The sequence below is a fragment of the Perca flavescens genome, chromosome 4 (genome assembly GCF_004354835.1).
Source record: "Perca flavescens isolate YP-PL-M2 chromosome 4, PFLA_1.0, whole genome shotgun sequence".
In the NCBI taxonomy this organism is placed as follows: Eukaryota; Metazoa; Chordata; class Actinopteri; order Perciformes; family Percidae; genus Perca; species Perca flavescens.
Window position 1 is genome coordinate 16304674 of NC_041334.1, and position 12210 is coordinate 16316883.

Here is a 12210-nt window from a genome sequence, read left to right on the forward strand (position 1 = left end):
ACAGAAGTAATACACATGAACACATCTGTTATTGATGTTTAGCTGCATGACCAACCCACACTGCAGAATGTTGCAGCAATTAGGTCTTGTTCATTCCTCCACCTTCGCACCTTCAACTAGCTTGCTTCATAAAGTTGAACAGTACTTTCAAACATTTTTGACTTGTGACCCCTTAAAATAAAGCACTGTCAGCTTGTCATTGGTTACACATTTATACCAGTGGTAACAGTTTTATCAAAGCGTTGTTTTTCGAGAAATTTTAGAAGACGGATAAGGTCAAATTATCCAGGAGAAAAAAGGCAAATCTATATATATTGTCTAAAAAAAATCAAACATAATGTTAAAAAATAATTATGTGTCTTTTCCCAGACATCTGTCTTTTTAATTGTCTTGTAACCTTTAAAATGTATCTCGCGACCCCTCGTTGGGGTCCTTACCCCAAATTGGGAAACACTGCCCAAGAGCTCTGGACCCAACACTGGCCACAGACAAGGGGACACTCCAACATCCAAAAGCAACTGCAGTATTAGCCTCCAGCTGTTTGACATTACTCATTCTATCAGATTTCACCCTCTCTTCTAGTGAAGGAGTGGATTTCTTGGTATGAAAATATTTGTGCTCAATGATTATTTTACAGATGGAGTGAGGCCAAGAGTGCCATTAGCGGGCCTGTTTCAGCAAGTCTTGATTTTGCATTGCTCTATTTATTGCAAAGAGTTACACAGTTCAAGAGACATAAGTTCAATTACCAAAGAGTAAAGCCTGACAGAAATATATGGTGTCAAATACAAAAAAACAAACACAAATTTGAGCATTAAATCATCTTTCAAACATATAATATGAACGCCAGCATTCATGTCACATTTCAATTAGCTTCTATTAAATAAAGCTTATTTTAAAATCCTAGAAATATATAAAATATATATATATATATATATGTATACATATTGCACAGTGGTGTCTTATAGCTTATACACATCACAAGTTATTGCATTGCTCCTTTGTATAATTACAAAACAATATACAGGAAGTATAGAATTCAATGGTGGATTTGTAATAAAGAAAAAAACATCACATGATTAGTGTCATTGTAGAGTCAGCTATTTGTGAGTCAAAAATATTGCGTCATGTTTAAGGACTGTGAACTTACACGTGAAGAACTTTTGAGAAGTACACACTCAAATGTTAATGCCAACAATTTCTCGTTTACAAGCTTAAAACTTGTTGTGTGAGGTACCCCACTGTCATCTCGAAAGGGGAAATTCATGCTTGCGACACATCCTGAGAAAAAGTTGAACGCTTCACTTGCAGCAACAGTTGGGTTTTTAAATGGCTGCCTCTCAGACATCACTGTTGGACCCTGGATGATTTGTACATGCCTGTAAAAAACAACAAAAGCGTTATAACCTCTTGGTGTGTTTATTTGTTCGTGTGACTGTTCATACTGTATGCTGCACTACAATTTAACTGATATACTGCGCATACTTATATTCAAGCTAAATCGTTATGGGGTTAATGTTAAGTTTTCTCTGTTTTCTCTTTTTTTCCAACAGGTGTGATTCTTACCTGTTGGTATTTAAATCGGTCCTGTAGATAACGGTGCCCCAGGCCAGTGATGTGACCTATATTCTGTTTTGAGAGCCCGGCTATCCTGGCAGTAAAGTCCAGCGTAAAGGCCAACTTGACCAGCTCGGGCGCTGTCGGTAGGACAGTGGGAGGATTGTGGGTCGCCGATGCTTCTGTCTCCAGATATGCATCAGCCAACTTCTGGAACGAAGAGTATGACATCCCTTGAAAGAAGCTGTTCAGGGTGGGGTTGTCTTTCAGCTGCAGGTGATAAGGAGAGCCAGGCTGTCAGTAAATACAGTACACTTTGACCTATCAGGGATTTTACTGCTAAGAAACATGCATGGTAAAAAAAAGAACACCATAAAACAGCCACGGCTAAAATACATATTCATTATTATTATTCTAGCAGGTGACTGGCCAATCAAACATGATGTTCATGGAGTTTGTACTTTTTATTGTCTTGACTTTATAACAGCTGTTTATGGTATATTAATGTGCTTTCACTTTCTGTTGAAACTGCTCAAGCACAACAACCCTTTATATGTATGTTACCGTAATGAATTCTAATAATTAGCTAATTGCATAATCTTAAAAAACACTGTCTGAAGCATTAATTAAGCAGTAATCCTGTCAATATTCCCAAATTATTAACCGTTACGCAGTCTCATCAACTTGTTTGTTTTACTTAAAACAGCAATTAATACCAACCTTGATATCTATGGCGTCACCCTCCTCCTTTGTTAAATTAATGATCCTGTCGATAACTTCCTCTGAGAGAAAAAAAACAAAGCAAGGGGAAATATAATCAGAAATTATAGGAATTAATTTCATCTTTGAGTTATTCTAATAATGCAGAGCTAAGACACACAGCCAAGAGAAATGATAGGATGGCACTTTTTTTTTTTAACTTCAAGTCAACACAACTTTCACTACTTAACCCATTACAAACTACATTTATCAGAGAAACTGTTTATTGTCTGATGCTGTTTTATCATCAACTAAAATGCTTTAAAAGCATTTGAATACTGCCAGGCACTTGGCAAGGCTCAGTGAATGCAAAGAGAAACAGTTTCTTACCATTAGAGAGAGGTTGAACTAGGTTGACCTCATGAACAATTTTTTCCAGTTCCTCTGACACCTTCTCGTAGTAATATTCTGTCGGTTCCACGCTGACGACAGCTGCAAAGAAACAATCAATTATTTGTAATTGTCCTTCAGGATAAACAGCATGTGGTTAGAGCATTTTTTACAACATATTTCCAATAATTCTGGCTACATTAAGAAAACATTTTAACATATTATTTGTCACTTCAAAGATCACACAGATGATATTAATTTAGTCAGTCAAGTTCAATCATCAAACTTACCTTCAACTCGAGTGATGTCAGTAGGGTGGAGATCTTTACCAGGTTTATTTGGTTTTGTGAAAGATAACCCCCTTTTGGAGAACCTTCTTTTTATGGATTTTTTCCTCATGGGCTTTATTCTTGGTGAAAGGTCTGGAGATATGGGCAGGCAGGTTACCACAGTGTCTTCTGCTGAGGTGGCCTTGGCCATCTCTAATGGACCGTCCTGCTCTTCATCTATCTCCTCGTCACTCTTCCGAGAGAAAAAATCAAGGAAACTTTTCCAAAGTGAGGGCTTCTTGTTCTTTTTTGACTTTTTGGTGGGTTTCTCTGCTTCCTCAGGACGTTTCTCAGGCGGAGCTGCGAGAAATTCCACCGCAGAAAGTGTACCAATTTTGTTGTTGTTTGAGGGCTTCTTGTTCTTCTTTGACTTTTTGGTGAGTTTCTCTGCTTCCTCAGGACTTTTCTCAGGCGGAGCTGTGGGAAGTTCGACCGCAGGAAATGTACCAATTTTGTTGTTGTTTAATCCATCGGCCAAGTGAAGGGAAGGGTCACTGGAATGTCGTCTTAGCTTTCTTGGCATTGTCACCCACTTCTCTTTCCTCCCAGCCGCCTTATGCCCCAGTGTCCCATCATTTACGCTGAGGCTGCGCTTGACGTACACCTCCAGCAGACGGATTGTATCCTTGTGAGGCACCAAAATCAACTGGCCATTATTGGGCCTTTGTGTTTCTGTCTGTGTTTCCATGGTGGGATGACTACAAGGAAAAGAAAACACCACACATACAATAGGTTACAAGATTGCTTTGCATCAAACGTCTGCCAATTTCAGTCAGACATCACTCTATGCAGCATTTTGGAAGAAGCCTTAAGAGCTGAAACGATTAGTCAAACAACAGAAAAATAGCTTGAGTCATTTTTCAAGCAAAAATACCAAACGCAAACAAATGCTTTGTCCCAGGTTCTCAGTTGTGAGGATTTGCTGCTTTTACTTTTGTTTTACAGTATGTGATAATTAAGTAAATATATTTTGTGTTTTGCAGTGTTGGCCAGACAAAACAAACTATTTTAAGATGTCAATTTGGACATTTATTTTACTATTTTATAGACCAAAAGATTAGTTAACAATTAATCAAGAAATTAAGACAGCAGATTAATTAATAATGAAAGTAATCATTAGCTGCAGCCCTAAACTTTATTGAGGCTGCAACTAAGGACTATCTTCATGATCAATTAACCTGCCAATTATTGTCTTGTTGTTCAATTGATTAATTAGTTGGTCTCCTAAAAAATAGCGGACCTATTCAGATAGCTTGTTTGTCTGAGCAACAGTCGACGACCCAAAGGTATTCACTTCATTATCACAAGAGAGTTATGAAACCAGAAAGCTAGAAAAATAAACAATTAATAAATTATTAAAACAGTTTATCTCGTCGATTAAACCATATATAGCCTAGAGACATAGCCTACTTGTTTACTAAAAATTATATTCTTCTATATTCTAATATAATAAATAATAAACTAGTAGACATTCAATACTACAGGGTAGCGCCAGTGTATCCATGGACTCACCTCGTCTCCTTCAGCAACAGTAGGTCTAGAACCGTCCCTGCCGAGTAGTTACTGAATGCGACTACTCTCTCATGAAGGGACTTACCTGCTCACTATCTCCTCACACATACTTGGACACGTCTCCGCCCGCCTTCCTTACCTGCAGCCGCCTACAGTATTGTCATATTTAGGCCGAATATGTCAAAGTGGGCGGGGACGACGGGGAAAATGAAGCAAAAGTCTTCCTGCTTTGCATGTGAGCTACTGTCTATGGCTCAGACGTCAGAATGTAACTTGTTTACGGTTTCGCCGGAGCTATCGGTTCTGCTGTAAATCTTCCCCTCCCCGGTGGTTTTGCCACGTTTTACAGGAAGTAAAAGCAGCAGAGTTCATGTATTTCCTTTAAGAGACCGGCTTTGATGTGTGGTGTTTGAATAGCCTAAATGCATTAAGGAATAACAACACAAGCTGCATCATATGAAGGCTATGATATCATCAATGGGCGTATATGCTCCTGAATATCTGTGTTCACATATAACAATGGTCCATATGTAACAGTGATATTTTGAACACATTGAATGGAAATACATCCATAGGTTAAAAGATACTTAAAAATGTGCATAAAAGTATAAGCTAAAACTGCTAAGTTAAAATGTTGTAATTCATTGCACTGCTTTTAAATGCATAGCAGAAGTATTTTGTTAGGTGCAGCTAAGATATATTTTGTTTTGTTATTGAAAATAGTTTTACTGTTACTTACTCAAAACTGAGTTACTTAAAAGGGACATTATTGTGTTGTGAACAGAGAAAATACATGGTTTGTTACATCTTGTAACTCTGCTACTGTGATGTTACTAAAAAAAAATGCATTACAACATTGGACTTGAGTGAAGCAACATCGTGTCCGTGTAGTTCATTCTATTTTCCCCTTTTACAGGGGCACAACACATACACATCGTTCATTCATTTATCTATTACTTTATCTTTCCAGAAGGGAATTGGTTTGCAGTGTGTTGGTACAACATTTAACATAGCATACCCAATAAAAGCATACACAGAGGGAAAGAAAAACCAAAACAATCAAAGACATAGTCCGCACATGGCAGACTAAACACACAGCACACACTGGCCAGTGTTTATGAAGCCTTCAGTAAATAATGGAGCCAAATATGACATAACAAGGGGGACTTCCAGAGGTTAGGGTTTATGTAAAGGCCTGCAGAAAAAACATAAATCCTGAAACAAATTCGATAAGGACAACAAATGAGTAAGAAACACCATGCAATAAAGCAATGAAAAACTACATTAGGCCTAAAAGTCTGAGAATATAGAGCCAGAATACACACTGCACAATTATTTTGTTTTGCTGACTGAAACTCACGGTCCATTTGGAGGCTTTAGTTTGAAGTGCTGTTGAATAGTGTTGGTCATGCTGGTGTGTTTCTATTATTTTGTCCACCCTATTTATATCAATGAGGTTAGACAAAATGTTCAAAACACCACACAGTTTATAATACCTTTACCTGTTAGGCCTATGTATAGTCAGATCTATACATACAGCATACAGGTAAATGTGTTATATACCTTAAAAATATGTAACAATATTACAATATTGATTATATCAATGTCAATATTTTGCTATTGATACTATTTTAATGGTGATAACCAATAAATTCATCAGCATTTCCACCTTTAATTATGTCAATCATTTACCACGGGCAGCACGCCAGTGAACTGAACAAACTATTATGACTTCACCTCAGACACTTTCCCCAAGTTTTGCAATCGCTGCTTTTTCTGGGATTTACCTGGTACTATTGCAGCATGCAATGCTGTCAAAGATTTCTATTATCTCTTATCAGAGTAAAACTATATTCATAGAGGGGAAACATGCTTTTCCTGTTGCTTATTTCCCTATCAATCAACAATTTTCTCATGACCACTGTATCTGATGAGTAATCTCTTATCTGACGTGTTTACAGGAAACGAGATGTTTTCTGTAACTGGTTAGTTGCCCAGTTTCTGGTTGTGCTGCATTGTCCAGAGACTATAGCTGACTGTAGTTTGATCATTATGAACGTGTCCTCATGACCCCAATTGGCCTAAATATATCTTCATCATATTGCTGATTCTTTTAATGTTATTAGGGAAACTAAGATTTTAAAATGTCTTTACTTACACCGAATTATGTTGTGCTTTGAAGAGATTTGCATGCATCTGAAATACAAATGACTGGCTTTCCACATTTATTCCAAATTGTAGACAGGAAATGAATTGTAACTGTAATTTAATCAGCTTTTTGTGAGCTTTAGTTGGACAAACCCCTCACTTGCTTTTTAAATGTAATTACTAATTGCCCTATAGAAAATTAAAACTCATTCTTTCCTATTTCATATATGCCAACACATATATTTTTACAAAAACAAACAAATTAGTGAAAACCTTCCAATCAGTTTGCTTTGTATGTAGTATCACATCAAGGCCATAAGGTGTCATGCTAAACACAGTGAAACAGCGTTGTCTCTATGGTCTCACAAATCCAATCCTGTCCCCATGAGTTAGGCTATCAAACGTCTCACTAGTGTTCCCTCTAGGCAGCGGTGGATTGTAACTAAGTACATTTTACTTGAGTATTTCCATGTAATGCTACTTTATACTTCTACTTGACTATGGATATTGGAATTATTACTCCAATATATTTATTTGACAGCTTAAGTTGTGACTTACTTTACAGATTAATATTTTACTAACAAAACAAACCTCGCCTTGCTCTCACAGTCCATTTTGAGATTTTCAAACAGTACATGTTAGTTTGTGGAGTGTGTAATCTAAGAGGAAAAGTACAATAACACTCCAGTTTAAATGACTAAATACTGAAGTCTAAATGAATGAAATTTTCTATATTCTGGAAGCCTGCCTTTGTTTTATGTACAGTAGTCATTCCCATTGTGAGAATAATTAAGGTTATTATTGTGTGTAGTGTTTTCCAGATTCATCTTTTAAAATGCACTATAGCTAAATGACCCATACTTGGCACATGCCTCTCTAATCTAGTCATTGTAAACATTTTTGGCTTTCCCAGATGTGAAGAGCGGCCTGTGGTCACCTGAAGGCAACACCTTGCCTACTGTCTGAACCCGGGTGATACTTGAGGTCACCTTCTTCATTTTTCATTGGTGTTAAGCAGGACAAAGTGAGACTCGAGTTTCATCCCACAAAGTCTGGCCGTTGACCTCCAGGGCTGACGCACTGCAGCGGAGCAGTCACGGTGCAGTTACCTGTCATAAATCTTTATCTCCTTGAATCATTACTCTCCCTAGGTTGTGGGACTCCACTCTCCAATCTTAGTATAGAGCCAAATTGAGCTAACAAAGAATATTCAGACAGATACTGGAGGATACAACAATTGCATTAATCTATACATCCAAAATTACTATAGACTTACTTTATTGATTTGCTATAATATTAATTAAAATTATGTATTTCATATATTGAGAGCTGGTCATCACACGTGTCCCTTTAAGCCACTCTGAATTATTGAAGTAGGCCAAAATGTCATTTGAATAATTGATGTTTTTAGGAACAAAGTTCTTCTGCCACGAACTCTCAATCAGGATCACAGGAGTTTCTTATCACTAAAAAGGAGAGGATAAGAGAAAATCTGTTAATGCCAATTCTATATATGCACTCTGGGCTGTAACCCCCAAACTGGGACAGTGGCTCCAGCAATCCCGAGGACCCAAGCTTGAAGGAAGAGGAAAGGACTGCCAAGGAGATATATATATATATATATATATATATATATATATATATATATATATACATATTTTTTATATTATTATATTTTATATTATTGTTTTATATTATATTATTATTATATTATATTATAAGATAGATTCAAGTTGATTTATGTATTATCTTAAAATCGGAGTTAGTAATAAATGGGAGGACGTGCAGTATGCCTCAGTGATATCATGGACTTCCAGCATGGGTGAAGCAAATGAAACTAAAGATGAGAAACAGTGACTTCCAGAACATTAGTGTTTTATGACACTGTGTCAGGATGCCTGATCTCCCATCACCCCCATTAAGAAGCAGGGTGTGTCCTCCACCTGTCTTGCTGAGAGAGCAGATGGAGCGCCTCACAAGCTTCACTTATCTAGTGCCAAAAATATGCGGCTCATTTGTCATAATGCATCCTTTACCTTTTGGTGAAGATCATTTTGCTTTTCCATTTAATCATATTAATCACATTAAAGTAATGCAAAACCAATGTCTGAATGTTGTTGATTAGCAAAATCAGGGCACAGAATCAATGGCTCGAATAGTACTGTAGGTGAGGCAGCACTGCTGAACTTTGATCAATATTAAACCCATGACGATTGCTTTGCCACTCAATACTGAGCACTGCGTTCGCACTTTGATCAAACATATAATGGCAAGGTCATGGCAGCGGTGAGCCGGCTTGATGCCAGTTACCGTCACTGGAAGAAACAGGATACTTTGGATGGATTTAATACAAGCTGCCCATGTCCAACTTTGACTTTGCCCTCTGGAGGGAGGGAACTCCAGCCTGCTGTCTGTGCAGGTCTGAAATTGGCTTATAATGTGTCTGCTGACAATAGAGTAACCCAATCTACAGATATGAGTTTCACAGTCTGAGCTTTCGTGTGAGACCCATCCATTGTTTCTCCTTAAAGCAGTGGGACCGTTCTTCTTGTCACGAAGAACAGAGTCATGCAACAGGAATATTTTTAGATCCATTAAGAGTTGCGGTACAGTCTGCTGTGTCACAGTGATTGGACACAGAATGGATTTCTTGGGGTGAATCTTTATCAAAGGCAGGATGGATGTGATCTCTTCGTGGAACACCCAATGAATTATAAATGACAGCCTCACATTAGCTTTGACCTTGCCAGAACCACCTGTCTGTTAAATGCTAAAATGCTATCAGGCCTTGTCTTCGTTGTATCACTGTAGGATCAGTGATCAGCAGGGCAGAAGGGCGGCCCATTGACCTGACCGTTAACTAAATGACAACAGGAGCAGGCCTCTGAACACACTGCCAAAACGCAGCCAGTATATTTTAGCATGGAAATGACTTTAACAGCTTTGTCTTACTGAGCAAGGTGATACTGTTTTAACATATTTCCCGATGATATGTTTGTGATGTGAATGTTTGGGACAGTAACGCAACAAATGAAACACCCAGCTCCTAGCATTGGTGGCCAAGATAGATAATCTTATAAATAATTCATTTGTTCTGCATATTTAATTTAGTGCTTTTGCTTTAGAAGCTATCACAGTCAAAAGCATTGTCAAGCTCACAGCACTAGAATTTCTCCATCTAGTGAAGATATTGTGCCAATAGAAAGAAAACGCTAATTTGATCGGTATCCCCGACAACAACAAAAACTCCTCAATATGTCAGCTTTCCATCTGTTGCATTTCTACATGATTTGATAATCCTGTTTCATGTTCCTATCTATTTTTAGCATGGGCTGTATTCTACTCATTTCTTAATTAGATAAAAGGCTTGTTACAAAACACACAACAAGAAAACGTCTGCTCTTCCAATCTGCCACCTACACCACGACACCAGATATGTATAAAAAAAAAGAATTTTTGAATAGAAAGAGATGAAGAGGCAGGGAGAGAGATGCCATCATGATATCAGTGCAGAGAACCAGCAGTGAGAAGGCATTAATAACAGCTAACATGAGGTGGTAATGAGTGTTGACCTGCAGCAATGGACTGACACTTACATTCATCACTATTGTCAAACAGAGAAAAAGTTTAAATTTGCTTGATGTCACAAGTCCAATTTATCCCAGAAATGAAATAATCAGAGGGAAAATTTACACAGTTAGGATACATGTTTAATGAAAGGCACTCTTTACAGGATAAATAAAACATTACGACACTGTACACTGTACAATGTTGACACATACCGTACAGTAACAGTCCTCAAGTATTAAGTGCTTCATAACATAGTAAAGTGCTGACGTGACTAACTGATGTCACCTTATTGCATTTAATTTTAATTAATTAAAGTATTGCTCTTTCCATTGGGTGAAAAACACAACATATTTGTTTTTGCCACCCACACGTCGTCATTATTGTATATTGTGGGATTATTAGAAAGGCATTGATTGTGTTACAACTACATCCACTGCCATTTCTATACAAGCTGTATTTATATGTATACTAAACTCACATACAGTACATTCTCAAGATTGAAATGTGGCATGCATATATATAGTACCAATTTTCCGCTGAGACACACAATTCATCATTTGTTGTCATCATTTCACAAATCCAGTTGTAGTATTGGCTCTCCCTATCACATTGAATATAATGATAATCACTATATGATTGAAAGACTAATATATTTAGGTACAATAAATATGTCAAACTTTCAGTTACTGATAATAAGAACTCATTTCGGCACACTATGCCATGCAATACAAATGAGAGAACAAGGGTAAATAGAGGCATTTTCAAATACAAGAGTGCAAAGTTATGTTTTTTTGTCTATGCCCTCTCCTCGATTCTCTCAGTCTGATCACAAATATATACCTCATCTCACATTTACATTAGACACTCTAAGAAATGTGTTTTCCCTGCCAACAGCTGATGGTGTAAAGCTCCAAAAGTGCTCAAGAGATATGTGGGAATAAACTTTCAGTGCTACAAATTGATATGGTTTTTAAAGCATAAAGTCACGTTATAATAACAATATTAGGGATCTTGTGCAAAACGCCAAATAGTAAAAATGAAACCATGTAGTTAAAAATTACTTTTTATTTTAAAAGCTGCATGCAACTACTGCATGTACTATACTGCAGATTTATATTTTGCCTATCTACAAGACTAATAGCAGACATGCCAACTATTTAATTTATTCAGGAACATTTTAGGGTGTAAAAAGGCCCCAGAACTTAATTTAGACCCTGGTCCCTGCGGTCAAAATGCAATGAGTTCCTCAAAATGTTCCTACTGTAGATCCTGGGGAATGTTCCTGCCGTGGAAAAGTGGCATATCACACAGATATTGTTATGTTATGCTGCTCATATGGAGAAGTGCTGCTGGCTGAGCATTCACATCTATAGATTTGCTGATAAGACAATGTGTGCGCTCCGGTCCTCTTGCCTTACACTATTCGCCTGCCCTTGAAAATCGTGACAAGTTCTATTTTGGTTTTGCTGATTATGACAAAGTGTAGACTAACTGACTCTGAGTATACTTCCAGTTTAAATGCTCTGATTATCACAACAGTTTTTTTTTCTTTTGTGGGATAAACTTACTGTTATTTAGACCCTCAAGGACATTTTGGTGAAACTTACAACTTACTTTGCCTTTGCACTTGTTTATTCCAACAGTCAACATTTTCAAGGTGAAGAAATGTCCATAGTACAAATGAGCCATAACATTTTTCTTCAAATTGCACTGGATGAAAGATGATAATTATACCTTTCAGTTCTTCTCATTGAAGTTGAACGGACAGAGTAGTTGCTGAGTTGTGTTAATTGCACTTTGACACATCCACAAGCAGACAGACATGTATAAAGGCTGCCTTACCACACAGGGCCTAATAATACTGCCATAATATGCAAACATGTTCCCATGTTTGGAGTACAAAATAGTGAGAAACAAACTAATATCGCCGCAGTGCATCTCACTACTGGATATGTTTGAATTGTCCATGTGTTTTTCATGCCCTTGATGTATAGAAATACTTTCT

At 37.3% G+C, this 12210-nt stretch overlaps 1 protein-coding gene across 2 annotated transcripts; it reads right to left on the minus strand.

The window, feature by feature from the left end:
- Nucleotides 1-655: 655 nt before the first annotated feature.
- LOC114554281 (uncharacterized) lies at nt 656-4806 on the minus strand. Of its 2 annotated transcripts, none has more exons than XM_028576015.1 (6): nt 4573-4806; nt 2937-3673; nt 2647-2748; nt 2278-2339; nt 1567-1827; nt 656-1379 (listed from the first exon to the last, which is right to left on the minus strand). In XM_028576015.1, exons 1-6 carry the CDS (start codon nt 4593-4595, stop codon nt 1341-1343), a joined length of 1224 nt encoding a protein of 407 aa, XP_028431816.1. In that variant the 5' UTR covers nt 4596-4806; the 3' UTR covers nt 656-1340. The 2 variants fall into 2 exon arrangements, with proteins under 2 accessions (XP_028431816.1, XP_028431817.1); XM_028576016.1 differs by having other exon boundaries at nt 4488-4806.
- Between the last annotated feature and the right edge of the window lie 7404 nt (nt 4807-12210).

Bases quoted from the DNA above. Each gene is read 5' to 3' on its own strand.
- LOC114554281 (XM_028576015.1), bottom strand. From the start codon at position 4,595: ATGTGTGAGGAGATAGTGAGCAG. The intron at 2,340-2,646 runs GTAAGAAACTGT...TTTTTCTCTCAG, and splicing joins AGTTCAACCTCTCTCTAATG to AGGAAGTTATCGACAGGATC. The intron at 1,828-2,277 runs GTTGGTATTAAT...TATCACCTGCAG, and splicing joins GTGACGCCATAGATATCAAG to CTGAAAGACAACCCCACCCT.